The sequence below is a fragment of the Halyomorpha halys genome, unplaced genomic scaffold (genome assembly GCF_000696795.3).
Source record: "Halyomorpha halys isolate HHAL.00 unplaced genomic scaffold, Hhal_1.1 Scaffold766.1, whole genome shotgun sequence".
Taxonomy (NCBI): domain Eukaryota; kingdom Metazoa; phylum Arthropoda; class Insecta; order Hemiptera; family Pentatomidae; genus Halyomorpha; species Halyomorpha halys.
The window spans coordinates 289,279-307,505 of NW_027111507.1; the positions used below are offsets into that span (position 1 = coordinate 289,279).

The 18,227-nt window shown below is 33.3% G+C and overlaps 1 protein-coding gene across 5 annotated transcripts in view; it reads left to right on the top strand.

The window, feature by feature from the left end:
• The window catches only part of Idua (alpha-L-iduronidase), a 69,650-nt gene that overhangs the window by 33,442 nt on the left and 17,981 nt on the right, over positions 1–18,227 (top strand). For 3 of the 5 annotated variants that reach the window (XM_067049550.1, XM_067049552.1, XM_067049554.1), the window contains exons 2-7: positions 3,828–3,954; positions 10,091–10,231; positions 10,422–10,609; positions 11,762–11,857; positions 13,833–13,983; positions 17,947–18,081. In XM_067049550.1, coding sequence (XP_066905651.1) covers positions 3,828–3,954; positions 10,091–10,231; positions 10,422–10,609; positions 11,762–11,857; positions 13,833–13,983; positions 17,947–18,081 — 838 coding nt within the window. Of the gene's footprint in view, positions 1–1,685; positions 2,181–3,827; positions 3,955–10,072; positions 10,232–10,421; positions 10,610–11,761; positions 11,858–13,832; positions 13,984–17,946; positions 18,082–18,227 lie in introns of those variants that run through there. The other 2 variants (XM_067049551.1, XM_067049553.1) reach the window with 2 other exon arrangements.

An 18,227-nucleotide genomic window follows, 5' to 3' on the forward strand; every position in this document is an offset into this window, starting at 1 on the left:
TTATGTTTATTTACTTATTTTATTTTATTTATGATTTTTTTTTTGTATGAAAGTGTAAAATTACCACTATTATTCATTGCCCAAATTTGTTGCAGATAGTAATGTTATCAATAATTAAAGTTTCGTGATCTAACAAAAAAAATTAAATATAAATAAATGGATACAATAGTAATTACTTTAATTTATAAGATAACTCAAACTCAAATATTTATAATCCTAGAATTTTATAAGCTATTAGGAACATCAGAATGTGGTCTATTTTGTAAACTACTTTCTATTCTCTCTCAAAAGAAACAATATACAACAGTGATGTTTTGTGATCTGTCTCAGAAATTGGATAATTATTGAAGATTTAGTTGGTTAATGTTACAGTTAGTCCTTGGAATAGACCGCATCGAAGAGGAAAACATCAAAATAAAGCTGGAATTATTCCTCACTGCCAGGGATCCTTTCTACCCCATTGTCTACATGACACGTATAGTTGTCCTGTCAGGATAACTAGATTTTTTTTCAGTAAGTTGGTCGACATATACATGACCTACTCGTACTAATGTCTCTTATTTCATATTTTCTTTTTTGACTGTTAGAATTCTTTTCAGTTTCTCGTTTATATCTACTCCGAATAATGATAAAGAACGGAAATATTTCCGTGCTACATTTCTTATGGATATTTAATTTACGTAAAAAGTGGTTATATTTTTTCATCTCATCACTACCCCGATATAGTTAAGTAATCGGGTGAAAGAAAAAAGTTGTAATCTTTCCGAATTTTTCTATTAAAAAGTAGCTTCTCTTTAAGAATAAGAATCTTATAAATTAAAATAATTTCTATTTTTTCCGTTTATTATTTTTTTTTTTTTAGATGACAAAACTTTATTTATTTATAATATTACAATCTGGCACAAACTTGGGCAATGAGTATTAATGGTAATTGTACACTTTCATACAAAAAACAAAAAAATAATAGTATTAAATAAAATAAAATAAGTTAAAAAAATATAAAATATAAATAAATAGAATCTCTATATGTATATAAACAGAAAAAATAAATAAAATTAACATAATAAAACTAATTAAAATAAATTATACACAATATTTACAATCTCGACCTAAGAACCTCCGAGCCCACTCTATCCCCCACACATGAGAGGTAGAGCAGGGGACCTTCGCGATCCCTCTCACCACGTCACTGGTGATTCCATTTATTACGAAAATTTATAAATAACCATTATTTGTTCTCAATTCTAACTTTCTTTTAAATCGTAATTCTAAAAAATTAACAATATAATACGTATAGTATATGTTGTAGCTAATTGGCAGTTATTTTTTTATTTTCTAAAATCAATTTAATATTATCATGCATCTATAAGTATTTATCATTTATTTATACGTAGCATGAACAGGCCCCATTGCTTCCTTAGAAAGGTAATAGAAACTGGTCTATATCTTATATTTTTAGATACAAAAATTATTAACGAGGGGTGATAGATATTTGTCTACATGAAATATATCATGGATAATTATCTGTTAATAATAATAATTATAATTATAATGTGATCATTCTTCACTATTACCTATTGCCCACAACTGTGTGGCAGATTGTAATATCTATCAATAAATAAATCTATCTATCAAAAAAAAAAAAAAAAACTTGAACTGTGGAGGACATTAAAATTTTCGATCATAAACAGTCCTTTCAATCCAGAGTCCTACGAATCATATTCAATGCTCCATATTACGTAATCAACAAAACATTATACCACTACCTCAATATTAGTTATGTCCTAGACCTTATTCCATCCAGATTTTCCAACTTCCATAAGAACCTTATTCATCATCCTAATCTCTTGACACAATCCCTATCCAGCCCCAACCATCCCTATTATCCTTCCCGCAGGTTGAAACGGCATTACCCTCAAGACTTTTGGTGAATTATTGTTGAAGTTCTGGCAATGACCAGCTTCTCTACTCAAGTTATATGCCTACTTGGTTCAAGGCCACTCAGTCTCCGCTAACTTCAAGTCACACGGCTGGGAGAGAAGAACTGGATCTCTTGGAGCCCTATTCTACCTTTAGCAATGCTTGGTTTGGAGTTCCCCAGACAGAGAGAATTTGGAAAAGGGCAATGATAAAATAAAACGATTTCAAACACAATTTTCTGATCTCTTCAAGTATTACAGGTAAATTAAAGGAAACAAAATGCCGAGAATAAAGGTTTTGTTTATCACCCTGTTTTCTTAATCGAGTAGAATGAAATAATGAATTTTAAAATAAACTGGAAAGTATAAAAGTCGTTTGACACATTTCGGTTAGATTAACAACAATTTAAATCTCAATAACAATGAGAAGATAAGTAAGGAGTTAAGTGATAGTAGGATGTGAGGGTAGATAAGGGAACAATATCACGATTTTTTCAGGTGCATTACTTCAAATAAAGAGTGTACTTTAACAACCTTATGAGTGCTGTCGTTTTCTTTTGTCGTAAACAACGTCATTGAATTTTATTTTTATTTATCAACAGGTTGCATTATTAGTTTTGCTGAAGTTCATATGTCACTTCCTTCTCTCATAAATTTTTGTGATATGGTATCCAATATTCTGGAGTATTCTAATCTTACAGTTGGGTCCATACTAACTGCATTGGGATTGAGAGTACCATTGAGACCATTCATATTATATTGACTCTTATTTTATTCAATTTTGCCATTCAAAGTGCCAACTTAAGATTTTTACTTATCTTATGTGTTTGGATGGCTTAGCGGTGTTCATATAGGTCTTAGCTTCTCCTGGTCCTCTTTTCTTTCATCCTCATCGGCCGGACCCAGCTGGAGATGACCGTCTCTCTTCGCTGCATTACCTCCTCTCCCTTCCTTAGAGTGTTCTTGTCTGGTTGTCCGTCTACCCCCCTGGAAAGTTTTACTACGTGTGTCCTATGGCAACCTCTCGATTATACTCCTCCTCTCTCTTCTTTAGAGTGTGTCACTTTGATGACTTCTTTCTACTACACTACCTTTTACTCCAAAGTATTTTTTTGTTTTTGCTGCTTATGGCTTGGTGATAAGGATTATGAGTGCAAACAGTCATCATAAAGGTGTTCGGCATTGCGAGGCCTGCCTCCTAGCCAATCTCCTTATCAAAGTGGTCCCTTGACCCTTTTTGACACACCACTAATGGCCCAGATGTCTTATCTCAACGTCCTTCTATCTGTTCGTCATTATAAGGCGGCAAATACCGACAATGAGCACCCATAATATCTGTTTGATTAAATTTAACAATTATTACAAGCTGGTATTTTCAATACATCGCAATTTCAAGCTCAAGTCTAAAGACCTCTTCTTTTCTTGCAGAAAAATAACTTGTCTGAAGTTTCAAGTTCAGATGCTCGATACTTTAATCAATCTTTTACACTGACCGGCTTGAATTATAGGAAGCACAAAATTACCGTATAATCGCTCAAGCATGCTTGTTCATAAAGATTGATAAAACATGCTTGATTGTGTCTGGCCACTTTTAATAGATTACCACTTATCTAGTCCTAAGGAATTGTGTGGCATAATATATGAGAACCAGTGATATACATTTTTATACTTAACCAAGCTTCTCTTGGACTAAGTATAGAAAGTGTTTTTAGAAGCACTACTAGCAGTAACTTGTTGGAATGCTATACTCAAATAGATAAAAATTATATCAAGATTCAAGATAGAGAAATAATTTATTTACCATGTACTGGTTCTCGAATACATTACCGCATAATAATCATCTACTGTTTCATACTTTGCACTTATAGTTGTTGAATTTCATATTGATTATTAATTCTATATTTTCAGAAAACGTAAAGAAAATTGCCTTCATACTTTCCCTTCTGTTAGCTCCGACATTTCCAATGAAGATTACAATTAATCCTCATGTTGTGAAAGGCCCTTTAACCAAATTTTGGAAAAGCACAGGGTTCAGGTAATCAATTAATTTTATATACTTTTTTTTTGTTTTGTTTTTTTTAAAGAAAAAAATGTATGTATATCTTTGAAATAAAAAATAATGAATTGAGTAATCAAATTTCAAAACGCCTCTTCCCCGTTTAACACAATATTGGGATAATTGAAAAAAATGAGATTATGTTTATATCCGGTGTCCATCAGACGTAGATAACTAGGAAAGGTCATTTTTTAAACCTTATAAAGTCAGAGAAAAGTTTTATCAAAAAACACCGAAAGTAAGATTATTATATTTAGTAAGTCAGGACGTTATAGCGAATTACTAGAATGAATCAGAATCATTATTTGACCCTATATATTTATATAGTAATAATATGTAAATGCACACGTATACATATGGCACCCATAGGTTAGTGAATGTTGGTGCTCTTTCCCATAAGCGTTTACTACGACAGTGTTATTTTTGTAAGGAGTTTTTGAGGTTTATTTTGTGTTCATATACATTTATATATATTTTTTTCTTTTCTTCTAGTTGAACATGGTTGGGTTAGTTTGGACAATTTGAGTTTTGAGCCCGCGAGTGTGAACTAGGGTGAACTTTAGTGATTAGTGAGTGAAAAAGGACACTGTGAAAATTAGTGACCAAATGTCTGAGGTTAGGCCCAACAGACATATTATCGAAGAGATGGAGGCGAGAGAAGCTGAAGAAGAAACATCTTAAAAGCTATTAAGGTCTAATGCCAAACAGGCTAGGAAAGGTTCTCAGGATGATATATCTACAGTATCTGAAGAGGCTGCATGTAATTCTGAACTCCAGAAAGCAAAATTAATCCAGGAGAACCTGAGATTTTTTATTAAAAATACTGCCAGGGACGTTAGCCCACTTTAGCACAAAGGTTCAGAACTACATCAACGGTAAGTTTCAGTATCTACTTGATGTAATTGAAACTATGCATGAGAAAACAAAGGAATCTCTGGATAAATTTGAAAATATTTCTACCCTTTTCCAAAGAGCTGTAGAAGAGACGCTCACTTCTCCGAGTGTCCATTCAATGATTACCCAGATTATTGTTGAGGAGTCTGTGCCAAAACTCATAGAAGGATTCTCAACATCTAACCGGCGACTTGTAGTTGTAGAGCAACCGAGGAAAATAAAAGAAGCAACGGATGAAGGCCCCAGTGATATTTTATCTGATCCTACGCCTTTCACAGAGATAAAAAGAAAAAGAAATAAGAAGAAAGCTAAAAAATCAGCTGACGAGATAAAACCAATAAGGGAGCAAGCTCAATCCGAGCAGGTTTCGCTGAACGATTCGGCGGTGCATACAAAACCCAAGACCATGGCAGAGATTGTTAAATCCTTGCCATCCAAGTCTACCCAGAATCCGAAGCCAACTTACGTCACTATCAGTGGAGCCGGTAAGACCGCAGTTGATATCATAAATGGATTACCGTCCACAACAATCCACAGAAATCGGCGTGGAAGCAGCAATCATCGGTGCGACCAAGTCGGGTTCTGCTTTCTTGGTTTCTTGGATGACAGTTCTCTTTTTAACAAAGCTATTGGGTGGAAAGAACTTCGCGACAGAGGACTACAAGCTATGCTAGCCCTGAGGAGGTAATCTAAGATTGGGGTGAGAGATGTGCCCACTCCTGGGACCAAGAGGAACTAGTTAGGTTTTTGTGGGGAAGAATAACCGAGAAGCCGGTCCCCACCTCATTAGTAAATGATGATCTTCGACCGATTTTCTCTACTGTTACTAAGAATGGCTTTACTAAGCACTAGGTGCTATAAATTCACCCCATGGTAAGGTTCCACCCATTAGAAATGGGAAGTGTCGATGGTGGGTGGTGGTCGTTGACTTTTAAAGATCACCTCGAGGCCCCTTGCTGTACAAAGTGCCAGGTCTATAGGCTCACCAAGGCCACATGTAAAGAGGAAGCTGTGGTTTGTATATGGTGTACAGAAAGTGGCCATGTTCTAAAGGAGTGTCCAATAAAAAAGGCCCAGGCTGCCCCGAACTGTATTAACTGTGTGCGAGCAAATGCACCATTGAACCAAAGGAAGCACAAATCGGGTAGCCGAGATTGCTAAGTGCACTTAAAGTAGCCCAAGAAATGGCGAAATCTACTTTCTATGAATAAAACCACCATCCTCCAGCTCAACATGGTCTGTCGGCATCTTGTGGCGAATGAGCTGAGAGCTCTCTCACAAAGCTTGCGATCCAGGAACCGAGCTGCCGTGGGAACTAAGTCGCGGGGTATGGCCTCAAGAATTATAGCCCTGAGTAGTTGAGAGAGGAGGCCTGGGGATGCAATTATAGTCAACAATCACCAATCTCGACGTGATGGATCTGAGACAGTACACCATGGCGGATTATGCGGCATGCTACATCAGGTAGGCAGAGTCGCTTTTACTCTAGTATCTCTATACATACCTGAAAGAAACGTGATAGAAGAAAGCATCGCCGCCATAGAAGCGAACACCGCTAGAAATAGAAATGTGATCATCTGCTCATATTCCAACTCTTGAAACACTGTCTGGGGATCCGATCGCTTGGTGGCTTGACCTCTCCCATGGTGGACACCGGCCTTAACCATCAGAAAAACCGACCTCTACAAGGCCCAGCGGTCGTACCAGAAGTGCAGATGTGACGAGAGGCGCACTGTACTTCGTAATGTATTGAATGTCAGGGCATATCGAAGCGAGGTACGCACGCAGAAAAAGAGATCCTGGGACGAACTCATCGTCGAAGAGTCTACATAGAATCCGTGGGGTATTCCGTATATGGTAGCCCTTGGCAAATTGACTCCACAGCATACGTTGGCAGCCCTCAAGCATGGAGGTTACCAGGCAACCACCCTTGAAAAGGCCACTAAGGTCTTCATAAAGGTGATTTACCCCAGAGATGATCCGTCTGAAGAGGAAGGTTTTGTGAGACGCACCACGGTATACCCTGGTAGGACCTGTGCCTACTCAGGACATACATGATCTCTGTATTGCCGTGGAAAGGCAAAAAACTGGCAGTGCTCCCAGGGATGATAAGCAGCTCCCAGACCTATATGTCTCCTCTTGGTGATGAGCAAGGTTCTGGAGGTAATCATGACCAGGCTAGCACCAGTTTTCACAAGAGCAAGTCACCAACGGTCAGTTTATTGCTTCAATTATATATTTATCAAATTCACAAATATATATTCATCATATAATAAGTGAAGATCTACCTTGCCCCAGTAGACTGGAGTCAGACAAATCAGGGTACCTTAAGTGTAAAGCAACCATCTTTAATCTCATTAATTCGCACTCAACATTACATTGAGGGAATAAAGCTAGATACAACCACGGCCAGGCAGGAATGAGAGGAAGAAATGATCTATTACAATAAATTAAGAAAGAAATTATTAGACAAGTCCAAAATATGAAACAAAGACAAGATTGATTGATAAATCAAAAATTATCTATTGCCATAGCAAATTCATTGCATTTTAGAACAAAAATAAAAAAAATTCGTTAAGCCAAGTTCAATTTCATTCTTTTTGTATCAAGTTTAGTTTTATTATTTGTATTTAAACTTATTATTTTGTTTTGAACTCTATCAGAAATACAATGTAAAGTTAATTATTGAAATAAACCCAAACAACCTACTTATTCATAGATAACGATTCAAATACACTTCACTTATTCACATTAATTAATTAATTAATTAGCCAACCCTAAATAATTTTTGATATATGAGTAATGTTCAGTCCTCACTAAAATACCCTCATAATCGAACAGTTGACAAATAAGAATGTCTGCAATTTCCTCATTCCTTATTATTCTTATGCTTTTTATTTTTCTTTATGCCTATTAAATAATATTTGAAAAGAAAATTTTTTAATTTTGAACTTATTAGCAAAATTGATAAGATTTATTTAACCATTTCACAGAACATTTAATCACTTATTTCACTTGGTAGAAACCTTAGCTGAAACGCGTGTTTCGCAGAAGATTTTGAAAGGAATTAGACAATTCAAATACAACTCAATCTTCAAATCTTTATTTAGTTACTTTAATATTTTCTTAATTGCCAACCATTATTTTGTTGAAATTTAATTAGAATGTTTCATAGTTGAAATATTGGTTTTATTTTTTAAAAAAATCCATTTCAAAGACTTTTTTTAAACTTGATCTGCAAGATTTATCTTTTGTGACTTTAGGTGTAAAGGTTCCCCTAACTTCCTATTTTATGTAACAAGAAGCAAAAAGACAAATTCCGCAATGTGTTTATGCTTTATACCAATACTTTCACATAATATAGATTGCTCTCGTATTTCCTCGGTTTTCAAGTTCCTGAAATGTAAAATAGATAGCCCGTACCAAAATATTTCTGTCTATTTCTCACAATTTGATTTTTGAAACTATGTGTTGGGTAACACTGCGTCATACTTTTAAATAATCGTAATGTAAACTGTGTTGTAAAAGTTATCTTAGAAGAAAGAGTGGTCTGATAAAAACCAGATTTTGTAAGAAAAATAATTTATTAGCTCATACAAAGTAATTTATTAGATTTGGAATTCGGACTGCTAGAACCTGCAACCATAACCTTTATCAGATGAGGGTGGAATTCAACTAATCTTAATTTAAAAAAGGTGCTGAAAAATAATACTATATCAACGTATAAAGTGTATACTCATACACTGTTCGAATTAAGTAGATCTCTCTAGCTACTTCAGTATATTCTAACAGCTTTCTTTGAACTATTCTTTATTCATAAAATAAATTAGAATAAAGTCTAATAAAAATAAAGTCTGCAGCCAAAATCTTACGCGTTATCATTTTATTGAAGTCATTCTGGAGTTTCAGGGACTTGTCAGATTTACAATTTTTTTCTCTAATAACTAAAAAGAAAAAGGTATGAACAAACACTAAGTTAAATCGATTTTGCGTAGTCAGTAAATAAATATAGTTTTAGAAAAAGTATTGTAAACTAAAGCTGTGATCAATATTGTGTACCTACGTGTGACCATCATGCCAAGTCCAATAAAAAACTATTTTTTATGTAAATCCAGATTTTTGTGTTATTTATTTCACATAGTCAGAAATAGTTCCTAAAAACATTTATTATGGGCTTTATTGGTATTGAATAAGATACAACGTATAGGAATTCATTGAAGCATTATAATACATTCCGAAATTTTAATCATGACATAAATTAAACAATAAAAAAAAATGAAATATTTTATATATGCCTAATGTATTTTATTTTTAATTTATTTTTTTGCTACGGCTTGATTAGCTTGATGCACATCCTAACCCATTAATTCTTAATCTTTCATCATTAAAATCCCTGATAATCCTCCGAGGCGTCTGAAAAGAAGATGGCCACGGGACCTTTTAATTTAAATTAATGCTTGAAGTACCACCAATGAGTGGTTCCTTCCCAAGATTTTCAAGTGTGTATGAAACATACAACATATTTACTTATTTTATTTATTATTTTTCCAGTTGTAAATCACATTAAATAAATAAATAAAAAAAGCAAAAAAGTTTTTTGGGTGTGCCTTAGTATCATTTTATTATTTGTACTTATTGTAAAAAAATGTTTTAGCTCATTTATTAATTTATATTCATAACTGCCATCAATGAATTTATATTACCGTCAACACGACAGGGAAAAACTGATAAAAAAAGGGGAAAGGTGAAAGGAATATCGTTCTCAGAATGCAAAAACAAAAATGGTTTATAGTCGGAGTCTGTCCACTTTTATACATACATTTTACAGTTGATATGTTAATACTCATTATGAATAAATCATAATGAATGTGAATCAATCAGGTTATCGTAAGAATATAACGATTATTAAATATTTGTGAAACACATTATACGAAACTTATCAAATTAAAATTATAAGTTAATAATAGATATAGTTTATTAATTTTCTTAATATTCACCCGTCTCACAGAAGAAGTCTTCTTAAACTATAAACGATATCCAGTAAAACATATTTCGGAAACAACATATACCCATGAAAAAAAAAAAAGAAACTACTAATAGTAATTTACAAATAAATGTTATTATTTTTAGCATTTTCACAATAATAATCTGGATAAACTTTATTTTATCGATAACCACTCAATTTAATTTTATTTAATATCAGGCTATAAATGATTTGCAGTCCCTCGCTTTTTGACCAGACATCAACACGAAAATTTTTGACGTCCAAGGAAGTTGAACATAATCTGGCGATAATATCGTCACTACCGAATCAAGGTATCGAGTTCGTAAGGATTCATTGGTTGCTCAACCTTCTGTATTTGTAAGTATTATGTGTCAATCTAGCATGTTGTTTAAAAGACCTTGAGTATATCGAAAAAAAATCATACCATTTCAATGCTATGGAATTTTGCACTATTTACTCTTGTGCAACAGAGACCTACAGTTAAACATTAATCGTTAACAGAAGAGTCAGATATATGTTGTTTTTTATTAATTGATTCTCCTTATAGTAATTCTGATGACACAATAAACTGGGATCTTCTTGATAAAGTGATAGATTGGATTGTCGAAGATGGGATGAAACCTATAATCGAATTAATGGTGAACCCTGAAACTGTTCAGAAGAAAGAACTTATCAAGAATGGCGGTAGATATTTCTGGAAATGGCTTACATCAGCAGTAGCCCAGCGTTACGTAGGTGATTATAATTACCGCAGCTCTAACAATTAATTATAATATTTGTCGCTAATATTCATATCGGCCTGAATAAACAAGTGGAATAATTTATGTAGACTTTATAAAACATTCTCTTATCCATAAACTTCTCAAAAATGAACAGAATCTATGGTATATATATATATATTTGTATATATACCAGTTCGGTAGGTTTCCTTTTTTTTTTTTTTTTTTAATAACTTATAATGGGGAGTATAGTATCGTGCAAAAGACCCCTAACTACCAAAATATTTACAGCGATATGACGATGGTACAATAATGAATAATAAAGATAAACAATAAAAAATAAATAACTGATAATAAGTATGTATAGAATAAGCGGCTGTACCCGATATTAATTGGCTATATAGAGCTTGGTATGATTTAGAATTTATTTCTAAAAATAGTAAAAATATGTGTATTCTTAGTATTAGTAACAAAACAAACAAGCGAAGTTGAATGTGGCAGTGCATCACACTTGTCAGACAATTGCTAGTACAAGGATATGAATGATGAATTTGAATTAGTTGGAAGTTTGACTGGATATGTGGCACACGTTTGTACTTTAAATAAGTATTTTTTAAGGATTGTCAACAGATAGGCAATGTTATGGCATAGCAACGTGGTGTTTTAATTAAGTTAGGTTTTGGCCCATGGGCAAAGTTGAAAAATCATTTTTGGGCTAAAACATTCGAAGTTAATGCAAAGGGAAAAATATTTTTATTTTTGAATTTCTTTCTTACCAATCATGTTACTTATTTTATAATACTGTATTATTTGCCAAAACTATAATAATCCGGTATCTTTCAAATTAGTTAAGCATATATGGTTATTGAGCGTACACACAAATTCTTTTTTTCAATATAAGTCAATTATTTTTTATTGATTCTATTGATAATTAACTTTTTTCTTCACGAAAACAATCGTGAAGAAAAGGTTTTTTGGTGATTTACATATTCAGGTCCAAATAGCGTCCGATATGATTTTTTTCTTAAAATTCGTAATACAATCAGAAACCATTGAAAAAAATATCAGATAACCCGTTTTCACCTTATCTTGCTTATCTTTTATTTATTTTAGTGATTTCTTTTTTAAATTTAATAATTAAAAAGTGAGATTTTCCTCTTTTTTTCAGACAAATATGGAAGAAAATATGTTTCGGAATGGAGATTTGAGACCTGGAATGAACCAGATTTAAAGATGTATAATGTGCTTAATTTTGGATTGGAAGGTAATATAAGTATAAATAATATCAATTTCTTTCACCGTTTTACAATTGTTTAAAATCTCTTATCCTGCCTTGAGGTCAAAAATTAAAAAACTAATAAAACTCAAAAAATTAAAGTTTTTCCTTGGATGTTGTGAGGAAACTGTGTCTCTCCCCTTAGCTTCCATAATTTATTTTCTTTTTCTCCAAGTTTTTCCACTAAGTGAAGCTTCTTGAAGCATTTGTTAACGATATTATTATTTCAGAGTTAGGAAATAAAATTTGATTTAGGGAAATCTTAATTAAATGAAATGTCTCTTTTATATATTGAGAATGAGGAAAGATAAATTTTTTCACTTTTTTGTCTGATTGATACCAATTTGCCCTATCACTTCTAAAAATGTTTCACTTGAAAAAAAAATTAGACATAGGGTCCTTGGGTTTAAAGTAGACTTGAGTCAATTTTAAACTATATTGTAGTAAAAAAACTTTCACAGGTAACTAGTGCACAAGATATAATGAGCACAAATTAGTAAGCTTAGAGATCCCTATGACTACTCTCGATAAGTATAGAGATCTCAGAAATTTATTGTGGATTTAGAAAATGTTGACAAAAATTTATAATCTTTAGTTGCAATAAAAAATATTGTATTTTTAAGGAAAAAACGTGTTTTTGTCTGGAAAAAAATCAGCATCTCGACAAAAGATTTTATTTATTGATAGTTAAAACTATACATAAAATTACATCAAGTAAATTTGAAGTAATGTCATAATGGTATGGTACAAGCATGTAGAGAAACTACCCATTGGTAGTACTCTAAAAACATTTTTATAATATAAGTTCTCGAGGCCATCTTCTTTTCAGACGCCTCGGAGGATTGTCTGGAATGAAAGAGGAAGCAAGGTTAGAAACTAATGAGTTTGAGTGGTTAAGGAGTTTGTAATGGAAGGATTGATATCTGGCTCGGACTAGACCGGTTACATAGGGAACATTAAGGTCTTTATAGAGGATTTTATTTGTGACGAAGTAAGGAGCATTGAGGATATTACGAAAGATTTTGGATTGTAAGGATTGGAGAGGAATTCGAAGACTTAGTGGAGCCCCCAAGCTCAACTCCGTATGTCCAGATAGGTCTTATTTTTGTCATATAGATCAGTCTTTTGTAATGAATTGGAAGTCTAGACCGTTTGTCTAGTAAGTGCTGTAATAGTCGAAATCGACGTGGGGTTTCTGTCTTTTCAGTCTTGTATGAGGATTCCAAGTTAGTCGTTTGTCCAGCTGTAGTCTAAGGTAACGGACCTGTTCTACAGGAGTAAGAGCAACCACAAAGATTAAGATATGAAGATGAGGTTGGTTGCACTGAGCTACATTTTAGGGGAATTAAGCCCCTTTAATTATTGAGCTTTCCTCCTGAAACGCCCTACTTACATTTATTCATTGGAATAAGTAATGAAAGAATATATTCTGTAGTTACGTTGTTCTGTAACAGTGTAAATGTAAACACCATAGAGACCCATTATGCAGTGAAGATGAAGACTTATGACAATCTTAAGACGTCCCTGAATAGTTTCAGTGGCTGATTAAGCGTTAAGCGGACTAATCGGCCACTTTAACATAACGTTAAATATGTAACCTAATTGTTGCACTTTTTAACAGTTAGTCTAAGTTTTCTTGAAACTTTTTATGTTGGGGATGCCCCAATATTATTACCTCCTAGGCTCCCTAAATGCTATTTGTCCTTAGCACTGATCTACATACATTAACTTTCTTGGAAAATAAAATTACACTGGTACAACAAATTCTAAAAAAGCGAGGTTAAAAAAAATTATCTGAATAAAAAAATATGTAATTGTTGGAGATCTTTCGGGGGCCCCCTTATGCAGGGCTACAAGCGGGTCAGGTTTCCTGCCCCATTACAAACTATCTGTAAATGAAGTAACATCAAGCGTTCTTCAGCTAGTTCTTTTTTTTTTTTTTTTTTTTTTCCTTTTTTTTAAGAATACATTGATTATGTCACGGGATGTGCTGAAGGAATCAACTCTGTACTACCTGAAGTAGAGTTCGGTGGACCGGCTGGATTGTTTAAAAACCAAAGCAGTCACCCTCTGTGCTGGGGTTTTCTGAATTATTGCAACAATGATCCGAAAAGGTAATTAATTATTTTATGAAATTAGAAAAAGCTTGAAGATTCACTCAGATATTATTTAATAAATACAAATATAGTGTTTATGAAATTTTCTTTCATTATATTTTATGAACAGAGATCATCGCATCGATGATCAAGTGATATTAATATTAATAAAATTATAGAGCCTGGTTAGCCTTAATTGACACAAAATATAAATTTCGTGAAGTGGTTTACCAATTTAATCAAATCAGGCTGACATGCATTTATGTGTACATTAGAAATTATATAGTTTACATTCCCACTTATAATAGTTATTCTGATTACTGGATATTATTATTATTATTATGGTCCTCCAAGCCCCGGGCTCCACAACAGCTAACCAATCTACACGGTCTCTTGCTTTCTCCTTCCATCTACCATCCTTCAAGAGCTTCAAATCCTCCTCCATATCATCCAGCCATATGATCCGGGAACGTCCTCTTTTCCCTTTTCCATCTGGTTTGCCATAAACCATCTTTTTGGGTATCCTTTCATCGGGCATCCTCTCAACGTGTTCTAACCATCTTATTCTTGCTCTTTTAATTAACGCCACGATACTGGGTTCCCCGTACAGATTTATCAGATCCTCATTCCTTCTTCTTCTCCAAACTTCATCCTCCGAGACTCCCCCCTATATCCTTCTCAATACCTTTCTCTCCCAGGAGTTGAGAATCTGTTCTGCTTTTCTTGTCAAGGGCTCTCCCATAGATCACTACTGGCCTTACGATGGTTTTGTAAATGATCACGCTCATCCTTTTAGAGAGCTCTAAAATTCAATATTTTCTGCAGTGAGAAATAACATCTATTTCCTACTGTTATCCTGGCCTTTAGTTCGCTCTTTACTTTTTACCATCTGTAACCAGACTTCCCAGGTACAGAACTAAAACTGTGGTATTTGAACATCACTTTATTATTCTCTTCCTTATCCTTTCTTGAGATTTTCATATACACCGTCTTGTCTTCATTCATCTTAAGGCCCAATTCATATGCTGCTTCTTCCAATTCCTGAAATGTTCCTTTTAATGCTTCTCGGGTTCTCGCGGCAATCTCTACATCATCTGCATATACTAAATGTGGAGACAGTCTATTGTAAATGGTCCCTCCTGGATTAGTTCTGATTGAACGAATAGCTACTTCTAATGTTATATTAAAATACTGGATATTAGGTCATAGAAATATTTAACAATTAACATCTATTCTTTTCTTAAATTATTTATTCTTGTTTGTTTCAATTTTCAGCATATATAAATAGAATCCTTCTAAACACTGGATAAACAGCATAAACAAGAATGGTGTCCGTCTAGTTGCAGTTGTAGAATGGTGTGTATCTCGTTGTAGTTGTAGAATGGTTTCCATCGAGTTGTAGTTGTAAAATGGTGTAAATCTAGTTAACCACCTTCACACAACTCTGAGAGTACGTCATCAGCTCCTCTCCATCCCCGGATATCGAAGTCCCTAAATTAAAGTCTTTTCTAAAGCTAAAAAAAAAAATTCTATAAAAATTAAAATTGTTGTAGCCTTTTTTAGTAAAAATAAGTGTAAACCCCTAATTTAAACCGGCATATCCGGTCAATCAATTTTAGCGTTAAGTTTGCTGTAATATTTCAGATACATACCTAATTGTAAATACGTAATTTAGGTTTCGTATAACACCTCTTTAGCCAGAGGAAATAGCATTTTACGAAGATTGGTTCTATGGCTCAGGGGACCTAAATCGTGTATTTCCGTAACACTCGAAACTCGGATTCGAATGTTTTTACGGTTGCAGTAGATACCCTTACTATTGTATGTAGTATACTATATAATATGATTATATACTGTGATATAGTCACACAAAGACTATATGAGGCCGTTTTAAGAGAATGTATTAAGGTGTCACCTTATAAGCAACCCCTAAACCGCATCGGCACCGGTCCGATTTCGGCCAGGGTGGGTTGAATTTTATTTCTTGGTGGCTCCATGTAATAAAATCTCTACCTTCCCGTTTAGGTAAAGACAGGGTGGTAAAATGTAGGATAATTCTAGAAATTCTTTTTCAAGAACTTTATTAACTATTCATTCTTACCTGGGAAAATATTGAATAAAATAAAACAATAAATATCGTATAAATTAAATTATCATTGATTAAAATGAATGAAGTAACTTTTATATTGCGTAAAACTGATACGTTGTTAATCACTCAACTTCTAACGAATCCTTGGAGTCTGTGATCATATAACGTTCAAAATCTGTGATACCGTGATGCAAAAAAAGGTTTTCAGATTCTTTCGGACATGACGCGTGCGAAGAAAACGCCGAATAATTCCCAAGACAGTACCATGGTGAAATATTCCCCACCCTTGACACAGTCTTTCGATGGCTTAAAAACCAATAAAAGTTGGACCACATTCAGCTGTAGCAGAAAAATTGTTGGTTTTTGGTATTCCAAGAAAACAGTTGAAGAAAATAATTAACAATAGAGAAAGAGAATAAAAGATCGATAAAATATTAAAGCTGTGTAAAATCCAATTAGTTTGCTGAAAATAAATCAAATCTTTATGTTTATATTCACTTAATTATGAGACATTCGAAAAAAATTACATGATCTTTATTGTGGGATCAAAAAAATAATAAAAAGAATGCCCATAAATTATATTGGCCCTAGACTATAAACTAGTTGCAGTTTAAGCAATCACAGTGTTTTTACAAAAAAAATTTTTAATTTAATCCGAAGATTAACATTTCAGGCTGTGAAGAAATAGCAAATGTCTGAAGGATGTTAGGGAAGATGCCAACGAAAGGATTTGTCAAAGGAAGTGGTTCTATTAGACGAAGTAAGTATATTGGTTTGTTCTGAGTTCTAGTTTTCAAGGAGTATAAAGAGGAACTCAAGGTCAGGAGTGAAGTACGAAATTATGCTATTTTTTGGGGATAGGAATAGGAAGAAACCTATGGATATTTAAGGAACTACGTATATAAAAGGAATAAATTCACAAAAACAGAAATATACGTGCGTCTGGGAATCCCAAAGATAAATCATATAAAGGAATCCATAAGGCGCTTTAATATCCCTTCAAGTTCCTTAGTCATTTCACTTTATATCAGGAAACCATAATTAATATGGGGGTGAGAAAGAGGGAAGACAAGGCACTGTTGGGTATTTAGAGAAATTTATGGAACTATTTAAGGATTATAATGGATTTTCTGGATATTATCTGTCTGTATCTGAGGGAACTGAGGCGTAGGTCTTTGCAACCTCGGAACTGCAGTGGTGCTGGTTCCAATCCGGCCTGGAGGATCTACCTTCATTTATTAACGAAATGAAAACTTGGTCCCCCACCATCAGTAGATTAGGATGATCTGTTGATAACCAATCTCCCTTCCCCCCGTATGTCAGAACTGACCAAAAAGGGGGTCATTAAAAAAAAAAAAAAAAAGAGTATAATGAATATGCTATATCCCCCTGGTACTTGAGTATAAGCCTTCCGTACAAGATCTATATTATTAAATCAATATTACTGAACGTGGTATGCATATCACAAGTGCTAATATTATTGTTACATTATACCTCTAAGACAGTCAGTGTATTGACGGAATTCGGCATGTACTCAATAATATTAACAGTGTAGGGGGGAATATACAATATTTGTATTTTATATGAGTGAATAGGAATAAAGCATCGAAGTAAAACTTCTGTTCTATATTTTCTCTGATAGAGATTAAATAAAGTATTCTAGGCATTAAATATAGCATGCTATATTACAATAGCATATAACAACAATAATACATCCTGAGGATTACCATTGTTTTGTATGCTTTCTAGTCATTTTAAATGTTATAATTTTTTGTTTAAGTCATTATAATAAATTATTATCATGAGAAACATTAGTCACTTTCAATGTTATGATAAATTTTCTGATGATTATAAATATTAAGAGCTCTCATCCCAATACACTTTTATTCCAGATGTAATCTGAAATACATTTCACTCCACAAAAAAGGAAATGGGTCTAGTTCTGAAATATTAAATGAAATGAACTCATTTCACTTACAAATGAAGGAAGAATTTCCAAACTTAGCGATGCTACCATTGATAAACGAGTAAGATAAATTTTTTTTATTACTATGAAATTAGTATAAGATTCACACCATCTAAATTATAGAGCTATTTTTTAATAGTTCAAAGAATCATATTTTATAAAAATGTTCAAAAGCTCATTTTTAAGTTTTTCCCCATCACATAAAAA